Source organism: Cervus canadensis, chromosome 8, assembly GCF_019320065.1.
Source record: "Cervus canadensis isolate Bull #8, Minnesota chromosome 8, ASM1932006v1, whole genome shotgun sequence".
In the NCBI taxonomy this organism is placed as follows: domain Eukaryota; kingdom Metazoa; phylum Chordata; class Mammalia; order Artiodactyla; family Cervidae; genus Cervus; species Cervus canadensis.
The window spans coordinates 30224129-30248729 of record NC_057393.1 but is presented as its reverse complement, the minus strand read 5'-3'; the positions used below and the strand labels follow the sequence as shown (position 1 = coordinate 30248729).

Genomic DNA, 24601 nt, shown 5'->3' with positions numbered 1-24601 from the left:
TAGCCCTCTTGTTTGAGGTAAGGCTGAAATTCTACTAAACCATCATCTGGAGAGGCCCTTGGACTCCCTGGAAAAATATGATCTATGTCTAAGTGGCTCTAATCGTTTCAATAGACTAAGAGGTACTCCAACTATAGTGGGAGAGATTGTGTTTTAGAATCACCCTGAGTGATGTCAACCCTTCTATGAATCCATGAAGTTCAGTTTCTTATGTAATATAAGACGATGGCTGGCCTCTGAAGGACACTGACAAAAGGCTGTGGGATGGTGAGTTCACAAAGGGAGGCAGAGCACAAGAATACATTTTAGTATTTTCTTTGGCAACTGGTAAGTCCCACCATAGCATTCATTTTAAATTGTGGGTTACAACCCATTAGAGGATGACAAAATCAAGTCCATGGGTCTCAATCAGCACTTTTACTTTTATTACTTTAGTGAAATAGAACATGATAGAAGAGAAAACAGAATCTACTACACATAGCAAGGGTAAATACTATTCTGGGAAACTTTTATCTCAGTTAAATGTGTGGGTGAGATATAAATATATTTCTTACCTTGATCACCCTAAAGAATTCAAGCACAGGGCTAGGGACACAACCATGCAGAAAAAGCAGGGAGGCAGACACTCTGGGTCGAGATGACGAGTTTTAATGACACAGCCAACACCCACAATCACACTTGGCTCTTCAGACAACTTCATCTTTGGGACTTGACTTGATACAAAGTAAACCAACACACGGGAGCACGTGAGTGACATGGGCAATACTCCTGCTTCCAGCGAGGGGGCAAGACATTTGTTTCATTATCAAAGTACCTTTTTATTCTTCTCAAATAAAAACCTTAATTTGCTCTGACCTCCAAAATGGCTCTAATCCCAGGCCCCTATTTCTTTTCAAGAGATGTTCTTTTCCCGTGGGGCCAGTTTAAACAGAAGCCACTTCACCAGAGTAGCCTTTTCTGTCCCTCAGTAGTCTCTAATCTAGTTGTGATGTTTACAACCAGGTCTGTGCAGGCAGGGAACACATGAAACAGAGGACCGCTTTGGTGGTGCTGGTTTGAGTGCAGTTTCTTCACTGGATTTTGGTGACTGCTTCATGGATGGAGGTGGCCACGTACTCTAGATTTTTGGTGGTTAAGCCACACATGTTGATCCGACCACTTGGCAGCAGATAGATGTGCTTTTCATTGATCAGATACTCAACCTGCTTGGCTGTTGAAAACCAAAAAAGACATAATCAGAGCAGAAGGAATCCTTTAAGCAATGGAGGTCCAAAGAGTCCATTATAGTGACAATTTCCTTCTTTCCCCCTTCACAGAGAAGCAAAACAATAGGAGTTATTTTGTTAGTTTGACACAGCAAGAAGTAACGCTCAACAGATTCTGGAAACTACTCTCATGAGCTAACTTTCTAATCCCCAGAAAGCTTAACATGGTTTTTCCTGATGGGAATTTTAATCTGGGACTACCTGTCCATCAAACCTTGAAGGTTACATTCACCAGGACAGCCCATCAACCCAACCAAACCCACAGACACAAGACCAACCCACTGATATGAAAAACTGTTAAGAATCGCTTCATTTATGTTTCTTCAACTGTATTTGCTTAACTCTGAGCATCTAGAGCAACTTCACTTTGACACTTCATTTTCACAGTACGCTGGACAAGGCCCTGAGATGAGAGCTACTGGATAAATGTTGTGTACCTGAACTCACAGGCTGAAAACTGCAAGACCTCTCAGGCCTGGTGCATCTCAACTGTCAATCACACACATGCAGCAGGGCTTTCCCCTGAGTCTGCAGAAACGCTTGTGGACAAAATGGGAAGGGACTGTCTGTACTTCCTTTCTGTCATAATATCTAGAGCTTTTTTGATTTATTGTAAAGCCATTTAGTGGGATTTTAGGTGATTTTTTTCCCCTGAAGTAATTAGCACCCTTAAGACACCATCATCAGTTTGAGAGAACAGGATAATATTAATAGTTATGGACTATTCATATGTTGAAGCCCTAACCCCCAATGTGATGGTATTAGGAAGTGGCAGGTTTAGATGAGGTCATGAGGGTAAGCACATGTGATGGGAGCAATGACCTTCTAAGAGGAGACCAGACAGCCTACTCATGGATGAGCTCTCTCTCTCTCCCCTTCTGTCCCTCCCTCCTCCACCCCACGTGAGGACACAGCAAGAAGACAGCCATTTACAAGCTAGGAAGAGAACCCCCACCAGAACCTGATGGTGCCGGCACTCTGAGCTCAGATTTCCCAGTCTCCAGAACTGTGAGAGATAAACCTCTGTTGTTTGAACCACCTAGTCTATGGCATTTTGCTACAGCAGCCCAAGCAGACTAACATGGTAATAAAATCATAATCATCAGAGGAGCAAACACTTTGTGCCAGGCAGTGTTCCAAGCACTTTATATTAGCTCAGTCATCACCCCCCTTTTACAGATGGAAGTTACATGACCTTCCCAAGGCTACAAAGCTAGTCTCTGGATCTGGAATTTTAAGGCAGGCACTGTAACTCCCAAAAGAGCACACTTGTTAAGCCCATGCCCCTGAGGTAGATGTGGATACAGGACTTCCACCTTCTTTTTTTAAACAGAAACAAAACTCCTCTACTTTTGTGGGGTAGGGGAGTACCACACTTGAGAAGCAAGTAAAAGTTAGGGACTCCTTCCCTAAAAAAAGGGTAACATACACAAACACAATTTTAAAAATATCATTTCAGGATGAAAGCCCCTGTTCTGATAGATAAAATGTAGTAAAGGAAGCTCTGCAACGTGAGAACTGTAAAAACTAGGTGGTATGCACATGGAGTTCACTGTACAATTCCTCCAACTTTTCTGTATGTTTAAAATTTTTCCTAATAAAATGTTGGGAACAAAAAAAACCCCTCCTCTTTCTTTTTAAAGGAGGGGGTGGTAAATGATGCCAAGTTCTAAATATGTAGCTTTATGTTATAAGCCCACGTTTATTCTCACCATTTTCCAATCCATAATAAAACTAAGTCCCTACTCTGGACAGCAGGACAATATGGATATTTTATGGGAAGACATCTCCACCTTGTGAGCTTTCAGAATATTACTACTAAGCCATTTCCATTTTACTACTACTACCATTTCCATTACACTTAATATCTTAAAAATTGTATAAGGATGATTTTCCTTAGTCCAATGCACTAATTCCCCACACCAGGATGGTGAGGACACCCAAGGTTAACTAAACTGTTTACTTTCTTACGTAGCCTCATTTTACCCAAAATATCTCTGTGGGTCTACAATATATAATCTCTACCACCTTTGCTTTTCTCTGAGCCCATTTCAAACAGGCGCACTGATGGTCCTGGTTTATAGGACCTCCCAGCAACTCTGACAGTCCACGTACTACCCAAAAGCACATATCTGTCTCTAGAGCCACTCAGACACAAGTGCCACACCGAGGTCACATCTGCACCACATGAACAGTGGCTTGACTTGAGGTGCTTGGGAATAATTTACTACATGAACGCATCTGCTCTCATCAGACGGGATGGCCCATCGCTGATATGCTCCACTGATGGTTGACCAAGATCATGCAAGGCTGCCTACTAGACTTTCAATCGGCTTTTAATTCCAACTACAAATCTAAGTTCTTTTTTTATGAAGAGAGAACGTTATAGCCTAGGCAATGCTTGGAGACTAGGAAAGACCTGTTAAGAAATTAAGTCCCTGGAAAATCATACATAATACTTATACTTAAGATTAAGGACAAGCCAAAAGGTGCTTGAGCCTTTATAAAAGATGTTTCATAAATGAAGGTTCCAAGGTACAAATCCTATTACTTCCCAGTCAGCCCTGAGCCACTTCCCGAGCCCACCAAAATGAAGATATCTGAGTTACGGTCAGGACAGTGGGCCACAACAATGCTCTTCTGAAACCCCAGGGGTCCAGGAGATGGAGGGGGTCACACTGAGAAAATCAAACTTGTTCCAGTCCAAAGTCATGGCTGACCACATGGGCGACAGCTCAGGGAGCCAAGCCCTGAATGACTGTGAGGAGTGCTGTGTCCAGCAGTGAGCATTCCAGGTGGTGGGGCCACTTACGGTTCAACCCGGTGAAGCTGAACATTCCAATCTGCTCTGTGATGTGGTTCCAGGTTCCCGGGGTCTTGAGGGCTTCTAATCGCGCCCTGAGCTCAGATCTCATGGTCAGAATGCGGTCTGCCATTGTCTTCACGTTACCTGTCCTGAGTGGACAGCAATATGAATACCAACCCAAGAGAGCAGAGATGGCACACAAAAACGTAAAAATTTTTAAAATGTAACCTAATCTATAAGCTAAAAACAGAATCACAACCTATCTATTATGGTATGTTGATGCCTAGATGGGTGGGTAAGGAGACCAGAGAGATGCACTTACTAGACAGAAAGGAAGGACTATATTCACTGATGGAGTTCATTGCTAGTCTCAGGTAGACTGGCTGTAATACCACTTATGTTTTAACTCACACTTCAGCATGGTGCTGCTCGAGACAGAATAATATATTTTATCAGGCCTAATATTAAGTAGAGATTGCAGATTCAGCTACTACACAAAAATTACTCTGTTTCAAAATAGGATAAAATACATATAAATTAGATAAGAAGGAAGAGCCCCCAAACTGTTGCACTAACTTTATTCTAACAGAAATCCCTCCCTGTATTTCCTGACTTTAAGAGGAGGAAGCCTGGGAGGCGGGAGAGGAGAAGAAACTCCCATTCACCCAAGGCATCCTTCCTACACTCCCGGTTCTATGTTACACACACATGTAGGAGCCAGCCCTATTTTAGAGAAATGACTGACACTCAAAGAGGCTCAAGCAATTTTGTCCTGCCTCTGCCAAAGTAAAAGGAAGAGACAGTGAGATGTAATGGGACAATCTCTGTTCTGCATCCCCACCCCTCACCCATCGGGCGTGAGCCCCTTACCATTCATTAAAGAGCTCAGGATCAGACAGGGTACGTGCCACAATCCGTGCTCCCTGAGCCGGGGGATTGGACCATGTGATTCGCACGATCTTCTCCATCTGGGAAAGGACCCGCAGGATGCTATCTGGTTCTTTGGCAACCACCGTCAGATTCCCCACGCGCTCATCTGAAAAGAAGGTCAGGAATCAGCCTTGGGGGTCCGGTGAGGGTGGAGCCAGGGAAGCCGGGCTGTAACGCAGGAGAGCACTCACTGTAGAGCCCGAAGTTCTTGGAGAAGGACTGGGCACAGAAGAGCTCGAACCCTTCAGACACAAAATAGCGAATGGCCCAGGCGTCTTTCTCCAGGTTGCCAGATGCGAAGCCCTGATAGGCCGAGTCAAAGAAGGGGAACAGAAACCGGCGCTGCGAGGAAGGAAAGCGAGTCAGGGCAGGAAATGCCCCTGGGACTGACCTCAGACATCGGCCTTCCTTCCCCAACTGGTGCCTGGAAGGAACGTCTCATTCTGTCCGTTTCTCCTATATCTTTCCTTTCTGTATCCAACTCCACTTCACGTGTTTCTCTGCTCACCTAAATACCAAGCAACAAATCTAATGACATCAGTAAAGCTCATTTCTTTAAGTATATAGTCGAAGAGTGTCACGATGCTGCTTTGCCAACAGGGCACAACTGATCACGTCACTCCAGGATATCAAAGGTTTCCAGGGGCTCCCCATCGCCCTCAGAATCAAGTCTGAGGCTTCAGCACAGGACCTGGCCTGTCACTCACCCCCTCCCCTGGAACTCTAGCCCATACCAAGAATTACTTTATCTTCCTTAAACAGACCAAGACCTCTGTCTTGGGCTTTTGACAGTGTTCTTCCCTCTGTAGGAAACTTTCCTTCCCTGTCAGCCCCAACCTGTCCTCATCCTTCAAGGCGAAACAGGGAAACCATTTCTTCCAGGAAGGCTTCTTCTGCTACCATCAGCCCTCCCAAAACACACGCACTCCCCAAAGTCTGGGATATGTGCCTCCAAGGCACCCCATCAACACAGCTATCTCCTCAGACAGGCCATACTCTCTGAAGGTAGGACCACCTCTGCTTTGTTCACTATTGTACCCCCATGGCACCGGGTACATAGTAGTTTATCAAGAAGCATTCTTTAAACACGTTAATGAATACACACACACACACACACACACATACCCTGGGCTAGAAATTCCAATGTAGAAAGTTACCCCAAGGAAATCATAAAATGGTTTATTACATATATTGTTCACAAGAATAAGAAACCTGGGCTCTAAACAACCATCAACTGATTTAATCAATGTGTGATGTGACATACTTAAGCATGTATAACTACACTAAAAAAATTAAAAAAGAAAAGAGCCTGACATTCTGCATACCAGAATGCTATCAGTGGCTTTCTTTGGGTAATAGAATTTATAGTTAATACTTACTTTCTTCTTTGGGCTTTTCTCTATTTTCCAAATTCTTCAGTACATAGGTGCTTCTTTTGAATACATCAACTGCTAATACACACCAATATAAGAGCGGCCCTGAAAAGGCAGTTACCTTCATGACGGAGGCGATCTGCTTCCACTGCTCCGGAGTCGGGTCAGTCCCAGTTGGGTTGTGCGCACAGGCATGGAGGACAAAGATGGAGAACTCGGGAGCTTTCTGGGGAGAAGGAAGCCACATCAGCTCTGAGACCAGCAGGGACATGGTGGGGCAGAGTCAGGGGCACAGAGGACAGGCACTCCCTCCTTACGAGCCATTTCAGAAAAAATGCATCTGGCTTGGGGAGGATGTCTCAGACTCTCTCACTTATCACCTGATCCAAAGACTGTCCCCCACTCTGCCTGAAACCTTGGCATTCTGTCCACTTTTTCTCTTCTAATCACCCACCTCCAAATCATTCAGGAAACCCTGGAGGTCTAGTCCTCTCTTCGCTGCATCCCAATAGTGATAGGACCGAATGTCTTTAAATCCAGCGGCAATAAAGACACCGTTATGATTCTCTGCAAACAAAGGGGTAAAACATTAAATGTTTTACAAACACTAGGAGGCATAAATGGAAAGGACACAAAGCAGCTTCCAGGGCCCTCACAGGCTCCACGTCCACTGGGGGACATAGAGGAGAGAGGTTAAGATTGAGAGGAATGACTGTAACCAAAAACAAGTTCAACCAGTTGTCGTCATGCTGATTTACATCCTACCACAGAGGGATTTCCCTCCTCCGGGAAGGTTCAACATTCACTAAAACACAAGTTCGCCAGAGTCTTGGGAAAAAGTATTGCCAATCTGAACTTAAGCATCAGGTTACCCATGTACTGCCATAATCCACTGCTTAAGCCACTCACTGTTAGTTGATCCAGGGCTGGGTTACATTTTCAGTGTAAGCAGTGAGACTCATGAGGATAATTCCCCTGGCTCCTCTGTTTCTCCTCTCACTACAGCTACAGGACTCACCCCAGGTTGGTGAGGATACATAGACGGGCGTGTCCTTGTTGTTTGTTCCATTGTACCAGCGCGCTAAGAACTCAGCTCCGATTCGAAGTGCACCTGTTCCCCCCAAGCACTGCACACCTCCTACCTGAAAGAGAAACAGCAGGGTTGCTGGTCATTTAAGGGTAAGGTCAGATAACATTAGGGAAAATACAGTAATGAAGAGCACTTCCTTAAATGCGTTATCTCTATAAAATATCATGAAGACATGAAGAAGTATTATTTGCCCATGTTTACAAATAAGAAAACTAAGGCTAAGCTACTTTGGCCACCTGATGGGAAAAGCCAACACATTAGAAAAAAACCTAATGCTGGGAAAGATTGAGGGCAGGAGGAGAAAGGGACGACAGAGGATGAGGTGGTTGGATGGCACTACTGATTCAATGGACATGAGTTTGGGCAAACTCTGGGAGATAGTGAAGGACTGGGAAGCCTGGTGTGCTGCAATCCAGGGGGTTGGAAAGAGTTGGACACGACAGATCTACTGAACAACAACAAAGGCTAAGAAGTGAAGTGCTTTCCTCAGTTACCAGCTATTGAGCAGAAAGGCCAGGTCTTCACCCAGGAAGTCTGGAAGTCTGACTCCCAAGGGAGCATCCCTCTGAACACAGAGGTAGAGGACATACCTAGGCCACATTAAGTGTGCCCTTCAAGGCAAACTCATTCCTTTGTACCCATCCCAAGATCAAAACTGCCCTCCAACAGTAGCCTGTAAAGTATGTTCTGCGCTTGCCATCAACATCAATCTGCAATGCACCTTCTCATCGCTATAATGAAGGCTTACTAATCCTTAGAAATGTCCTCACAGAACAAAGGTGCTATGCAAACACTACCTTTCTCTCCTCAGGCTTCCTCATCTTAGAATGGCCTCACTTGAGCAATTATTAAAGTCTTATATTTTGCCTTTTACAAAAAACCTTCACACACATGGGCTTCCCTGATAGCTCAGTTGGTAAAGAATCAGCCTGCAATGCAGGAGATCCCAGTTCAATTCCTGGGTCGAGAAGATCTGCTGGAGAAGGGATAGGCTACCCACTCCAGTATTCTTGGGCTTCCCTGATGGCTCAGTGGGTAAAGAATCCACCTGCAATGCGGGAGACCTGGGTTCGATCCCTGGGTTGAGCAGATCCCCTGGAGAAGGAAAAGGCTACCCACCCCAGTGTTCTGGCCTAGAGAATTCCATGGACTGTATAGTTCATGGGGTCACAAAGAGTCAGACACAACTGAGCGACTTTCACTTCACACACATACTTATTTGACCTTCACATAGCCCTATAAAATAAGTACTAGACTCCCAATTTATACATGAGGAAACTGATTCAGAGAAGTGGTTTGCCAGAGGATTTATAGCTGGTGAGTGGCAGAGCTGGGCATACTTCCAGATTGCCTCTCTCTACATCTAGTCACGAGGCCCTACTTCTGTTGTTCTATCTGAACATCTTTAATCCTGCCCTTTCACAATTCTAACTAAGGAAATGTCATAAATTGCATGTTGTTTAAATGTCTAAAGAAGAAAAGAGAGAAAAAGATCACATAAAGAAATTATCGAAAAGGAAGTACACATACCAATGTAATAACAGCAACAACCTCTGGAGAGGGAGCTAGGATGTGGGAATAGTGGTCAAAGGGACTTTGGCCTAATCTATGTTTTTTTTTAAAAAAAAGGAGAATCTATTCATGTGTTAGTTGGAAATTTTTTAATAATTAAAAAATATATTTATTTTTTTATATATTTATTTTATATTTATTTATTATTTTATATTGCAATTTGCTGTAAAATAATTCCACTTTGGTGACCAAATATAAAGCACTGTTGAAGCTAGCTGATGGATCCATGGGGGTTTGTTCATTACCATGTTTTATCTACTTTTACATATGTTTGAAATTTTTCACAAAAAAAGGAAAAAAAACAAATCTTTATAAGGAAAAAAAGCCTCCAAAATCTTTTTTAAAAAAACTAGCATAACACCAATGCTAAAAGATGACAAAGCAAAGAAGAGAGCCCTCTTTCATGAATATGGATATTAATGTCCCAAATAAATATTAATAAACACTATGAATCCAACAATACATTTAAAAATACCCCTTGGTCAAGTGAGTTATCCCTTGAATGTGTGATTATTAACAACTATAGGAGTGAGTCAGTTTTCTTAGGCCTCTCCCATGTATATGTGTTACTAAACTTTGATTTTCTCATGTTCAAAAAAAAGAGAAAAGAAATATAAAGTTTGTTATACTGCTAGATAAAGAAAATGATCACCAAATGACCATCATAACAGGAGAGAAAAACAGAGCTATTTCTGATATAAATGCTCAGTAAAACAAGAACCAATGGAGACATCCTAAAAACAACTTGAAAAAATTTTGACTCAGCCACATGTCAGCTTCATGATGAATACTGAATCATGAGCAGAAATCTCCTTTAAGCTTGGAACCATGCAATGATACCAACTGTCGCTCTTACTCCCCACTGCTCTATTTTTATTCAGAGATTTGAGCATCTGAGAGAGAACACTGAAACATGAAACAGAAATGAGACTGACATTCAGGGAAACAAAGAACGGAGCACGGCGTCCACTGCAAGAAGCAAAGGCCGTGGACTGGAGTGGAAAAGGTCAGTGCACATCCGATGTGGTTCCTCACAGTAGTTGCCTCCACCCCCGCCCCTGAGCACCAGTACCTTCCCATTACTTTAAAGGTTTCGCCTTCACGTGTGATCTACCTGGATTCCTTGTGCAAATGGCCACCAAGGTCATGTAACCCAAATGTACATTTTTTTTTCATGGGTTTCTCATCAACTAAGTTGAATGTCAACTTTATTCCTTATTTCATATTTCAAACACCTCAGCACTTTGTATGTTATTTCCTATACAAATGAGCAAGGTTTCCCTTGAATAGGGTTTTAAGTTACCATGGATATGTGACAGGTGCATGTGGATATCAGTGAAGACATTCTCAGGTGTAGGTTTTATTTTCTGTGCTCAGCTTCCAACTCCTTTCTCGCTCCAGAAAGCAAATTCACTAACTAAAAGAAGTCAGAAAGTCAATTGCTACTGTTTAGTCACTAAGCTGTGTGTGACTCTTTACAACCCCATGGATTGTAGCCTGCCAGGCTCCTCTGTCCATGGGATTTCCCAAGCAAGAATACTGGAGTGGGTTGCCGTTTCCTTCTCCAGGGGATCTTCCCGACCCAGGGATCAAATCCATGTCTCCTGCCTGGCAGGTGGGTTCTTTACCACAAGCCACCTGGGATTCCCTAGAAAGTCAGTGCACTAGGTTAAAAATGTTTGCAAGAGATGAACCCACTTCACTAACATTAACCAATCCTTGACATTCATGAGGTATATGACAGTGACATATCAAATTCTCAAGAAATTATCATTCTTTCTAAAAATATATTATACAGTAGATGAATTCAGTGAAACACGAGTTGCTCTAAACTGTATCGACAACTAGCAGGAACAAACTTTGGGTGAATCAATAATATGTCCATTTGATCATTCTGTGAACTGATTTTTGGCAAATTGCTCTAAAGCCCAAGAAAGTCTTCTATTTGGGATGAAGGAAAAAACCATAATAGCAAAGAAAATAAATGCAAACTTCAAAGGGAGCAGGCAACGGGGCCTCGGTGGCTAAACAGGGGTATCCAGAACAAGAGAAATGCAGTTAAGACTTGGCAGAAAACTATGCCAGTAGATAATCTGTACTTCCAATTTAGCCATGCTGCCAGAAGGAATCCCCGCTTGGCTCAGAATGCACCCCGCTTGATCTGGGTGCCCCCAGTTAGTTGGGCAGTATCTGGCACGTGGCACTAAATAAACATGGACTGAACTAGATGAAGAAAAAGAGTCCCTGATGCTGGGAAAGATTGAGGACAGAAGGAGAAGAGGGCGTCAGAGGATGAGATGGCTGGATGGCATCACCGAAGCAATGGACATGAACTTGGGCAAACTTTGGGAGATGGTGAAGGACCAGGAGGCCTAGCGCACTGCAGTCCATGGGGCTGCAAAAAGTGGAACGTGACTGGGCGACTGAACAACAACAAGAACAAGGTGAGAACCACAGAGAAAACCCCAAACCTCTAAAAGGTAATGGTCCGAGCCAGGGAACCGTGATGCCATCTCATGGTTCACAAGACCTCCTACCCGCAGGGGCCCAGTAATTTCAGAAGCTGAAATGTTTATCAAGTAGGAGATGAAAGTTGGACATTTAGTCTGGATTCCAAGATCTGAAGATGGAAAAATGGTAGGAGGCGGTGACGAGTCTAGAAAACGGGGCTCCTCAAAAGGGTTAATGGACATGGTAATGTGAAATCTTGAGAAGAACAGTCTAAGAAGAGACATGACTACTGTCTGTTTTCTGGTTCATTCTTTCATTCACGCCTCAACTCCTACAAGTTTCGGCTCCAATGTTATTTCTATTTCTACCACAACTGCCCTAGTTAAACTTCCACTCCAACCCTCAGCACTCCTAATATACCTTCCCCTGCCCTGGTTTTTTTTTTTTCAGCATTTATCATCCTCAATACACTATACTGTGCTTCTATTTATTATGTTTAGTCTTGGGTTTCTCCCCACAAAACCGTAAGCCAGGTGGAGAATCTTGGGGTGTTTTGGTCACCACTGTGCTCCAGCATCTAGAACAGTGCCTAGCGGTGAGCACTCATCTGTTATCTGAGCGAATGAGGGAACTAAAATATCTGAGGTCTCTGAGGCGCCAGGATAGGAGCTAAGTGCTGAAGATCTGCGAGGTCGACAAATAAGCCATCACTCCTACCCTGGAAGAAGGTAGGCTCTGTGGGAGGGAGAGGCTTACAGAACTGTACATTAAATCCAGAAAGCACTGCTATTTCCCCGGCGGTGCAGTCCTGTGATGACTCAGAGCACTCCGCCTGAGAGCGCTCAGGATTCAACATGGAAATGACCCTTGATCAGGCCTTGAAGGACTTGGAGGTGGGACTGGAGAGTCTGAGAAGTGAAGGAGGCATTCCCCGCAGAGGGAACAGCTGAGGCAAAAGTGCCAAGTCACGGCAGGGCCCAACAGGTCTAGAAAACAGCAGGCTCTTCGGACGGCAGGACCTGGGAGCAAGAGTAACTAACTGGAAGAACAGGATGAAGCCTGGCTACAAAACACGCAGCATGCCCAGGGCAGAGTCTGCATTTTACCCTGTAGATAATGGAGGAGACACTGTGTGTGTGACAGGGGAAGCAGGTGACAGGATTAGCTTCTTTTTTTGCTGAGGAAGATCATTCTAGCTGCACTGTGTATACACTAGAATGGGGAAGAGACTAGAGGCCAGAGGCTATTATGAGAATCCAATCGGATGACAATGGGCTGAACAAGATAGTCACCTGGGGGAGGTGCAGGGCAAGAGGAAGAGCTCAGAACTCAGTATCAATAGGTACCTAGAGTTTTGGAGATGCCAAGAGGGTACCCTAAACCATTACCAAAAAAAAGAGAGTTTACTTTTAAGTCTTCAAATATTTACAGACTGCCATTTAAATTTGTTCTATGATCAAAAACACAACACAGGATGAACTAGACTAAGAGGAAGGGCTCTGTTCCACCAGCAACAGCCCTGAGTATTAAGTGAGGAAAACAGGGAACAATGGGCAGGGGAACAAGTGTCTATCTGCCAGCAGAGTTAACAAGCATGTAAGAAATGTACAGTGTTAGAGGAAGAAGCTTGCCAACACAGAATCTGTTTTTCATTTGTTAACAAGGGAGTTAAAACTAATTTATCAACAATGTCTCAAAACATCATCCCCAGTTACCAAAGTTCCCCATTTTCAAACTTCATCAGGACTCTCTCTCTTCCCCTGTGGAAACCCTGGATTTTCAGGGCAACTTCCCAATGCTAACCATTATCTCTACCATTTCTATCCTATTTCTATCAGTATTCCTTCACAGTCTCTCATACCAATCCAGATAAAACCCTCATCAAGTTAATTGATACTTACCTAATCATTAATCTGAGTTCCAAGATCTTCATCCAGAGCCTCCCTGTCTCCTGACATATCCTAGAGTGTGCAACGTTCATTTTACCCTGCCATGTGCTTATCAGGGCGTGTGGGTAACAGCATGAGAATAAATCAATGACTCCAAGACATGGTCCCTTTCATACATGAAGGCTGCTCCAATGGGCTGACAATGGCCCAGCAGAGCAATAGGGCAGTTGGTTTAAATTGCACAATACCTAACTGGACTATTGCAAAAACCTGAGCTCATCCCCCTCCTGCACTCCAGCCAGGTCTATCTTCTTCAAATACCATTTTTGGGTAACTCCTCTGCACAAACCTTCTAGGGGCTTCCCCTGCCCTGGCTGCCAAATCAGCCTGCCTGATCTAGCCAACATGTTCCCAGCTCTACTCAGGTAGGTCTTTTTACAACCGAGACCTGCTTCGGAGAAGGCAATGGCACCCCACTCCAGCACTCTTGCCTGGAAAATCCCATGGACGGAGGAGTCTTCACTTTCACTTTTCACTTTCATGCATTGGAGAAGGAAATGGCAACCCACTCCAGTGTTCTTGCCTGGAGAATCCCAGGGACGGGGGAGCCTGGTGGGCTGCCGTCTACGGGGTCACAGAGAGTTGGACACGACTGAAGTGACTTAGCAGCAGCAGCAGCAGACCTACTTACCTCCAACCTTTGTCCCTGGACTCCCAGTGTTCTAGACAAATATTCCTTTTTCTTCCTCTGTGCTTTGTGGTTCTCAACCTTGGCTGTCCTTTGGAGTCACATTGAGGAGCTTTTAAAAAATACCCTTGAGGGGAAGGGAATTGGAGGGAAAGGAAATAAAAGGGCAGAGGAGGGTGGTACTGTCCAAGATTCGGATCGAACAGGCCTGGTACGGGACCCTGCCACCAGTATGCTTTTAAAACCACCCAGATAATAGAGTCAGAGTACAGAACCAGAATGAGCCCTGGCCACATTCCCCAAGGTTCAGCTCAAGCCCCACCTCCAGACTCTACCAGTCTCTCTCTCTGAATTCCTATAATACTGATAATCTCTATCACACTACTTTCTGTCACACACAGCCTCTGGCCAAATGTGTTCTTCCATGTATCTCTAGTTACACATAGACTACGTATCAGGAAGGACTTAAATGAGAGATGCTGAGATCAAGACTAGAAGAATCAAATATTAGAACTGGCAGGATCTTCAGAGAGCGTCTAGACTAGTGGCTCTTAGACTTTGGAGGGCCACAGGCTCCTTCAGAAAATATGATAAAAGGTATGGAATACACATACACACAGAATTCTGAAATTCAGAATTTTGGGCGTTCAGTCGTCCCTTAAATGATTCCCTATGCAAATACTCCTTATGGGACCATGAACCATAAACTAGTCTTTCTCTAACTCATAGATGAGTCGTAGGGGCTGGAGGGGCCGCCTTTGGTCAAAAGTAGTGGCAGAGCTGGATCCAGACCCTGATGTCTTGATCATTCCATTAAGATCCCTTGGCTTGGTATTCCCAGTGACTGCTTCAGGCCCAACAGCTGAAATCTGACCATTTCTTGGGCAAAAGTGAACAACTAAAGAAACTATGCTTTATACAAAAGCACGTTACTTGCACAATCAGGTTCCTGAGGTCACACTCTTTAAACCCTTACTCACTGACAGTTCAATAGACATGACACCTAATTTTTAACCTCTTTTTACCCTCACAGCTTCTAAAGAGAAAACAGATCCTCACCCAAAACTCACCCGCTTCTCTTGCAGAGCTGGGCTGTCATCCCCAAGGGCCAGGCGGGAAGCACAGGTTCGGAACTCTGCCAGGCCCAGGATGGGCAGATACTCATGGTTTATGCTGCTGTCGTTAGCAATCCTCTGCTCCACCTTCCTCACGACTGGCAAAACCCAGGGCTGGCTATCATCGGTGCGATAGGCTAGGATACAAGAAAGAGACATACAACGGAGGAGCCTTAGGCTTCATCCAAGGAAGAGTCTGGAACTGTGAACAGGGGGAGTTCTACCACCTTCCAATCAAAACAGAACTGGGAGGGGAATTAAAGTTTTTTCACTTGCTGACTGCCTGCTTTTGGCGGGCACCAGACTAGGTGCTGGACAAGCAGAAGGACAGATGTGATTCCTATCCTTCTGGAAATTACAGCTCTTACCTCCAACAAGTAGAAAGCTGAAATAAAACTGGGATATGACAGAGCCTGATTGAGTGACAGAGTACACGCAAAAGCACTTAGCAAATTAAAAATACCATATAAATGCTAGCTATGTCAATATTACTAGGGCACTCAGGTCTCCAGGGCCACCGGCCCTGCAACCGCCTTCTTTCTGCATCTCCCCAAGAGAAGGGTTCAGTGCTACTTTAGATGAACGCCTCACCTGCAAACACAAACACGGAGAAAGAGGGCAGTAGACGGGAGGTCCTGTAAGAACAGAAATGGGACAAACGGCAAGGAGACACTCTGTGACTGAAGATTCCAAAAACTGGTTACACAATCATCCAACATCCAATTTAAACACATCTTTGTCCTCTTGCTGATTTTTGATAACAGCCAGTGTTTACCACGTTGACTGTTCTTACCACTCACTTCCTTAGCTTCACATTTTCACTGATGTTAAGTTTAACTATTTCATAACGTTTAATAGTGATTAAAGCACATTTCTCAGCATTTCTTCTATGCTACAATTATTTTCAGTCCACCTTGGGTTACCCTATCACTGATTTTTTTTCCCTATAGTACCTTATGATCATTCTGAGATTACAGCTTGAGAGGACAGCTGCTTTGGCCTGTATCCAAGCCAGTGATCTCTCTGAGCAGGATTCCTGAGAGGAATTTGCTTCTGCTGGAATGTTTAGGTCTCCAATAAGCCTATACTTTGGCAAGGGATGATGAAACTGACATTTTTTAAATAATTCTTATCTTGATTTCTGCTCAGCCTTAATCCCTGACTTTTTTTTTTTCTAATCACTTTTTACGGTAGTTGATGTTTTTTGAACAACACATGTTGATTGCAGAAAATTTAGAAAAGCCTAGAAACAAAATAATAAACATTATAATTAACATGTAATTCCAGCACTCAGAGATGAGGAATGCAAAAATTTTGGTGTATAACCTTCCAAACTTTACATGAGTATACTCTTTTATAAATTATGTATCATTTTTATATAGAATTATCAGCATGCTTTTTTCCACTTGTTAAATGTATATTATGAATCTCTTTCATCATCATTAACTACCTAAATCTCTGTACTGTGTCTATATTCTTTTTAGAGCTGCATAACTGATAAATGCACCATAATTTGTTTAGTCAGTCTCCTGCTGATGGACACTGGAGTTGTTTCTAATCCTTGGCTATTAGAAAACAATTCTTCAGTGAGCCTTGTACATCCATCATCTTACATGTATGTAAATATAGCTGTTAAGAGGCAGGGTTGAAAATGGAAGAGTAGGTTGAGAAGTATGTGTATTTGTAGCTTCGTTGTTGTTTTTGAGGGTATACATTAGTTTACTACTTTCAACTGATTTTCATTTACAACACATGGTTGTATGACAAATATGGTTAAAACAACTGACTGGAAGAAACTGGCAGCGACTGATGAAAAGTTTAAAGAATATGGTCCTTTTAAATGCAAATATGTTACCTTTAAGCATACTTTATGTTATCTGCAGCTTTGATAGATATGGCCACCTTGGCTTTTTTATGGGGATTTTAGCAGTTTACTTTCCTACCAAGTGTGTTAGTTGCTCAGTTGTGTCTGAGTCTTTCCAACTCCTTAAACTGTAGCCCACCAGGCTCCTCTGTCCATGGCATTCTCCAGGCAAGAATACAGGAGTGGGTAGTCATTCCCTTCTCCAGGGGATCTTCCTGACCCAGGAATCAAACCCGGGTCCCCTGCATTGCAGGCAGATTCTTATACTGTCTGAGTCACACATTCCTACCATAGGTTAGGGATTTTATCAGTTTACATTTCTACCATCAGTGTATAAGAATGTCTGCTTCCCCACAGCCTCAGCCACTGAATGAATTTTTGCCAATTTAAGAGTGCAAATGCTATCTCAGGGTAGTTTAAATTTGCATTTCTCTTAGCATAGAAGTAATTGGGCATTTTTCTTACACATGAGCCATATACAACACAATTTTAGTGGCTAGACAATATTCCTTTCTACATATAATTTAGTAACTATTTGTGTTACTTTTGGTTATTTGCTAATATAAACAAGGTAATGAATGCTTTTATATCTTTATACACATTCATGAGGGCTTTCTTAGAAAAACTTCTAGATGTAAAATTACTAGATCAAAAGTCAGACAACAAATAAGACTTAATAAGATATTTTGATTTTGCGTCTGTCTTCTATTCCATCCACTAACCCTATCCTCCAGGAATGTGTCATCTGCAAATCTGATAAGCATATCAAGCCAGTAATAAAAATGTGAACAGAGTTCCAGACTGACACAGCCACAAATCAACAACCAGTCTCTGGGTAGGTGAACCTGATGCACAATACAGTCATATTAGTCACATGAGACCCACTGGCCTACCAAACTAACTCCCTCTCAACGAGTTCAAAAATCCTGCTTTATCAGGCAAGGTTTGGTCTGGTTTTTCAAAGAGATACCAAAGTAGCTTACTCTCAAGTAATCACTGTCCCTGAAAGAGATCACCCCATCTATGATCACAGTGCTACCACTGTTCTAAATATTCCTGGAATTCTTCTCTTGGAATTGTTTATAGAGGCAACATCTCATTATTTTGCATATCCTCAATAGTCCCATATTTTCATCCTTTGAACATAAATTTAATCTTTGAAAACAGTACTTGCATTATGCCCAGCAGAGTAGGCGGGTGAATGGACTGAATATGAATGGAGAATAGCTATAAAAAGATGTCCTCCTCTGTGGGTCTAACATGCTCTGGAAAAGAAGGTTTCCAGAAAATTCTGGGCAATGGCAGTATATACAGACTACAGCACTGACGGGATACTATTTAGATGTACAAGAATATGGGTGTTCATAGAAAAACTAATTCTATTATGCTTCCCATCTATGTTTAGAAGATTTCTATTAATACATAATTATGCTATATATATTTATGTCATTTGTAAATCATGTATTATAAATAAATAAAATGTGAAAAATAAAGAAAAAGTCCTCGTACGAATGCTCTTACCAGTAACAAACGTACTCCGTGCAACTTTAAAAAATCCTGTAATATGACTGGAGGCAGGAAGGCACTGGGTCCATATTGTGACAAAAGAAAAATTGGCCAATTCACACCTCTGCTTCCTTCACTGCCCAGTTTCCCCCAGATTCAGTTCTAGATTTATTCTCAATGCCTTGTCTAACCATCCTACTGAACGTCCTAACTGTCCTGCAGTCACTCTCAGTTGATCAGAGCAGTGAGGAAGAGGCATTATCAACAACCACTATTCTTGCTCTGCCATAGGGATTTTATTCCTGTTTGTTGGACCTATGAGCTTCTCATTCATTCTTTCATTCTCTCATTTGTTTGACAGGTACTCACTGAATCCACCATGAACCAGGCACTGACTAGAAGCAGCTATACAGAGGTGACTAAGATAAAACAAGATACTGTCTGGTCTCCCCCCAGGAAACACAGCATAGAGTCCTTAATTCTCCTGTAAGTGATCAGGGAAGATTTTACAAAAGACAGAGTATGAAAGATGATAAGAGTTTAAAAGACAGACAAGGAAAGGGGGCATTCCAGACAGGGGGAACACTTGTGCACGGTCCCAGGGGCTTGGAGAGATGAGGTTTTTGAGGATCTGCATTTTCGTGGCTCAGAAATAAGATCCATGGAAGAACAGCAAGGAATGGCTCAAGGAGTCTTGGAGTCTCTTCTAAGGAACAGTGTCTCACTGGGGAAGCCACTGAAAGCATTTAAGTGAGTGACATGGACAGCCGTACATTTAAACAGAATCATTTGAGTGACAACAAACTGGAAAACAAACTGGAAGGAGGACAGAAATAGATGGTTAAGTAAGGAGGTTTCTGCAATAATCCACAAAGGAAATAATGATGTCCTAAATTAAGGCAGCAGCCGCAGGGATAAACAAAAGAGAAGACATTCACGATAAACTTATGAGGAAAAGAAAAGACAGAACCTAATGACCAAATAAATAGATGCAGAATTGATGAAAGTGTCACCAACAACCTCCAAAGTCTCTCCAGTCTGAATAAAGACTGGTGGGGGTGAGGTGGGAGAGGGGGCAACCAAGTAAGCAGAAGAGGAAAAGAAAAGATGGGGGGAGGGTAGAATTCACGTGTTGTTCTGAACACACTGAATTTGAGGTGGTTGTACAACACGTCCAGCAAACTGTAGCAAGTATGGGTCCAGCATTCAGGGAAGTAGTACAGGATGGAAAAAAAGATTTTATAATTATAGACATGGATGGTGGCTGAAGCCATAGTCATAGCAAGAACTTACTGAATACTTAGTACATACAGGGCACTGTGCTAAACACTTCACCTTTTTTTAAAAACTGTCATTTAATTCTTATAACAACTCATAAAACAATATCATGATCTCTATTTTAGGGATCTGGAAACTGAGGCCAGAAGTTTCCCCAAGATCACAGGACAGTAAGGGCTAGGCTGCCATACTACTAAGTGCATGGATCCCTGTGCTTTTTCTGATGAGCAAGAGATGTTCAGGGAAAGCCTGAAGCCAGCAGGCCCCAGGGGACTCACTGTGCAAGAGGTCTTTCTACCAGCACACCCCCCAACTCCATGCACCACTGCCCTTCTCCCCAAGGACCAGCTCTTAAAGAGTCACACAGGTTGCAGGTGAGTACAGAGGTCTCAATTTCCAAAAGAACATGGAAAATTAAGTGACCAAACCATCACCCCCCCTTTCCTCATCCATTCCCACCCAAGAGCCCATGAACATATGCCTCTTTAAGGCCCTTCTCCAACTAGGGTCCCTGGGAAAGGGTAGGGGTTACTCAGAAACCCTTGATACAGCACATCTCACCCACAATTTTATTTGAAAATGCTAGGAAACCATATTAAAAACAACAAATATAAAAGCAAGCACAGTTTATCTGGAACAAAAGAAAGTTTACATGATAAACGAACTGGAGTCTGTGAAGAAATGTCTTGCTTCAGGCTGCATCAGGCTAGATGCATATTTCCCCTGCCCTTAAAGTTACTGTCTGAAACTTAGCTTCATATTCAACACTGGAAAATATGATGCTCTGCTCTGTTACTACATGGAAATTATGCAAATAGTAACAGCAAGAAGAAAAATCCTGGGGAAACTATCTGCAAGTGGAAAGATCTAATGAGATTATAGTTGCAGCTTATTTTAAATGCCCAGCATCACCAGAACTTGAGCTGGATAACTTCCATTAGGTTTTATCTTAACTTAGAAAGAAAAAAAAAAAAAAGCACCTTCCCCAAAGTCACCTTTGATTACATTTCCTTCACAAAGGATATACTTTGGGATGTGTATAAACAGAGCTAGGACATAAGAATGCCATAAAGAGACTTCTCACAATATTATACTTTAATGAGACCCTTATCTGAACACTTACCATCCACAAAAAAACAATGGGTCACAGTGTTCAATAAAAATAACATTTATATAGCACTTTTCATTTATATGTCACATTTCACACGTAATTATTTACTTCAAAGTCATCTGATTAGACCAGTAACATTATTATCCTATACTACAGTCATGTAACATGCTTGTGAATCTTAAGAGTAGTATTTTAGAGGAAGGTCATTCCTCACTTAATCGACGGAGTCCCGCCTGGGATGTTAAATAACACTTCCAAGGTCACATCACTGGACTACAGACCCAGGCCTGTACCCAAGTCTTCTCACTCTTCCCACCACAGTGCACTGGCTCCATCTGGACCACCTGAAGCTGCCCAAAATAGAGAAGGGGACAGAGACCCAGGTACCTGACATGGCCTGTAATCCCAGCTCCCCCACTTAAAAGCCTATGACCTAGGCCAAAATGTTTCATCAATCTGGGCTTCAGCTTTCTTACCTCTAAAACAATAATAGTAATAAACAACCCTCCAGAGTCATCCTGAGCACTCAATGTGATTAACTGCATAAATCATTTGCTTGTAATAAAGAGAAAGAATTCCTCAGTTCTCACATGACAAAGGCACTTTCACAGTCAAAGTGACCCCCATCTAGGCCACAGAATGTGCTTCTGAGTCAATCACCTCTGGCCAGAGCTGGCAGGGTGATTATTTTCTGCATGGGCAATTTATTTCTGAACCAGGGTTATTTCATTTTGCAGTTCTTGAGCTGAAAATTTTTACTCAACATCTTTTATGCAACCCACCCAAAGAAATGCCAAAACAACCACAGTAATAGCTAGTACTTACATAACTCCTACTTAGGTGCCAGACACTGTTCTAAGCATTTTAAATGCATTTAATCCTCACCTAAAGCCTGTAGGATAGTTCAAAGGTAACCGAGCAAATAAAATCTAACGTTTTAAAAAGATGTATTTAGAGTAACATCAATACTAGTTCATCATGTTATACCCAGCTCTGAAGAAATACTTGGAGGTTCTGGATTGGTTTTAAATTAAGAGCTTGAATAGTGCTCATTCCAATTCAATTCAAGGTCTTTCAATATCACCCCTACTTTGCTGCCTGCTAAAAGCATCACTTTCCCTCTGTGGGTGAAACTATGTACAACTGGTTTTTTATGCTTTATTATGGAAAATGTCAAACATATACAAATGTTGTGAGAATAATATAATGGATGCCCATGTATCCAATACCCAGCTTCATTACCTGCTGCTTCATTACCATGTATCCATTACCTGCCTTTTCCTCACCCCTCCCCCATACTCCCTAGTGAAACCTTTAACAGATCCTATGAACAGACATCACTGTGGGACACCTGATTCTGAACCTCCTTCTTGCCACTGCTTCTTTTCTACAAAACACTTCAGTTTTTCTCTTTCTGAAATTTCTAGTCCTTCTACTCTGTCTGTTCCCTAGCACAGAACATGATCCTACTCGTGCTCTTTTCCTTGGCTTGCTTTGTATGTCCTTGGGTAAGTGTCCTGCGGCTGCAAGCATCCCAACGACGTTGACAGAAATAACAAAATCAGAGAAGATTAAGAGTTAAAGGAACTTCAGAGGCACTCCACTCCAAATCTTTTTCTTGGTAGTAATAAAAAAAGAACCCAATGCTCTCAGCTGTCCAAGGTCCAAGAATTACACACAAGAAATGATAACAAGGATGTGTGGAAAGTAAGCTTCTACTGTCCACATTCTTTCCTCTCTTTTCCACCATCTCTACCCATTCCCCCCCACAGCCCAAACATTCTTCCCAGATCCCAAGGGAGCATTATCCTGTCTCAGAAGTATTTTAGATCTTTATTATTTCACTTAACACCTGCTGATTTTAATCTCCAAGCTTCAGTCTTTCCTGAATAAGGCTTGGTAAAGTACCTGACTAATACCTTGTAGTCACTCAAATATTCACCGACTCAGACCAGAGCTCTGTAGGGCTAAGAGGTCTCCTTTATCCATTCCCCAGTAGCCAGGACTCCAAGCCTATCAGGCTTATTTTTCTCCTCCTCCTTTCAATCCCTGACTGCCCCATTTCTTAAGAGGAGAAAGAATGCAGTGTAATACACAATGAATACACAATGTGGAATCAGAAAACCTGAGTTTGTGTCTTGACTGCTACACTTATTCTGTGTGTACACAGATACATCTCCCTTTTCCAGGGACTCCATATACAAGAGGCAGGTTGAACTAAGCCTCGGAGATCTTGCCTCGACTCCAAGCTTATTTTTATAGACCTCGGCATCTCCTACGGTCCCCACAGGCCGCTCCACTCCCACGTTGCCCACACTCTTAGGCACTGCATCCTTACCTCCCACTCCTAGGTTGACCTTGCGGGGGTCCGGATCCTCCCGGAAGTCAGCAGTTAGCTTAAAGACAAGGACCGGCTGGGCCTGAGGAACCTCGGCAAAGACTGATGGAGGCGCCATAGCTAGAAAGCAGGAGTTGACTGAAAGCTTCCACCCAGCGCCTGGAGCCTCTCGGTCCGGTCCAACCGCGGCGACTGGAGGAGACTCTCACCTTCACCTAGCCGGCGTGGTGGGGCGCCCCGCGGCCTCCAATGGTCGAGCCGCGTCCGGAGCTTGGCAACGCGGTTAACCAATCGCGAGCTTCTGACGCAAAAAGGACAGGAGGGCGGGGATGCTATTAGCCAATCAAAGAAAAACTCTTATCGGAGGGCCGGTAATGATGCAACCAATGCAACGTATGCTGGCTGGGAAGGGGCGGGGCTATGGTTGATTGGCAGAGCATGCTCCTATCACTGAGGCCGTTTTTCCTTGGCCCTCCCGGGGCTGAGGGGAGGAGCCAAGCTGCGTAGAGAGGAGGCGGCCTCCTCGACCTTCAAGGGCCAAGAGGCCAGAGAGAGATAGCTGACGGGAATTCTGAAGTACTGGCCTTCCCGTACCCGCGAAGCTGGTGTTCTCGCTGCCAGGCCCGGGAGTACGCACATTCCTGACCCAGCCTGGCCCGGCTCGGGCTGGCAGCTAAATCCGGCCTTTGCGCACGGGACGTGAGTCCTCGCCCGGGACGTGCAGCTCCGGAGCCCTCGTGGACGACCTTGACCATCTCGATCGGCTGTTTTCCCCGGAGAGAAATATTAGTGGGCCACCTGCCTTGGTTTCAGACAGGGGACCATCCTACTAAAAGAAGAAGTGTCCAGGAATTCCTTTCTGCCACCCTTATAGTTTGAGATTTTTGCTCCCCTTGCCTTACTGAGAGAGCTTGGTCCTCAAGGACCTTCCGGATCCGGGCGCGGCCTCCCCCTCCAGCTTTTCTCCCACGCGGGCACTCAACCACATCTTGCTGTCGTCAGCTGGCCCATACTCAAACTGTGTCTTCTTTTAGTCAGGCTGTTCCTTCCTCCCCAGCCCCTCTCTTCACCTGTTGACCTTCGAGATCCAGAGCAAATGCCTCCTCCATAAAGCTTTGCCTTAACCCTCACTCTGGTTAAAATCCATCTCTCTTTCCTATGCTTCTGTATCTTGTTGGCAATATTTTAGAAAACGCCCAGTTAAGAACCCAGCTCTGGAGGCAGACTACTTGGGTTTAGAATCTAGCCTTACCACTTACCAACTCGGGCAAGTCTAGGCAAGTTATTTTAACCTCTCTGGTCCTGCTCAGTAAATTCCTTAAGAG

General features: G+C 43.5%; 1 protein-coding gene across 1 annotated transcript; it reads right to left on the bottom strand.

Moving 5' to 3' along the window:
* Positions 1-402: 402 nt before the first annotated feature.
* GOT1 (glutamic-oxaloacetic transaminase 1) lies at positions 403-23556 on the bottom strand. Its single transcript, XM_043475922.1, has 9 exons — positions 23277-23556; positions 15135-15316; positions 7393-7516; positions 6829-6941; positions 6496-6600; positions 5193-5343; positions 4942-5107; positions 4078-4220; positions 403-1210 (listed from the first exon to the last, which is right to left on the bottom strand). Exons 1-9 carry the CDS (start codon positions 23392-23394, stop codon positions 1071-1073), a joined length of 1242 nt encoding a protein of 413 aa, XP_043331857.1. The 5' UTR covers positions 23395-23556; the 3' UTR covers positions 403-1070.
* Positions 23557-24601: the final 1045 nt, after the last annotated feature.

Coding starts and splice junctions, on each gene's coding strand:
- GOT1 (XM_043475922.1), bottom strand. CDS start 23,394: ATGGCGCCTCCATCAGTCTTTGCCGAGGTTCCTCAGGCCCAGCCGGTC. Junction 6,601..6,828: donor GTTTCCTGAATGATTTGGAG/GTGGGTGATTAG, acceptor CCTTCTCCCCAG/AAAGCTCCCGAGTTCTCCAT. Junction 1,211..4,077: donor CAGCTTCACCGGGTTGAACC/GTAAGTGGCCCC, acceptor GGTTTTCAACAG/CCAAGCAGGTTGAGTATCTG.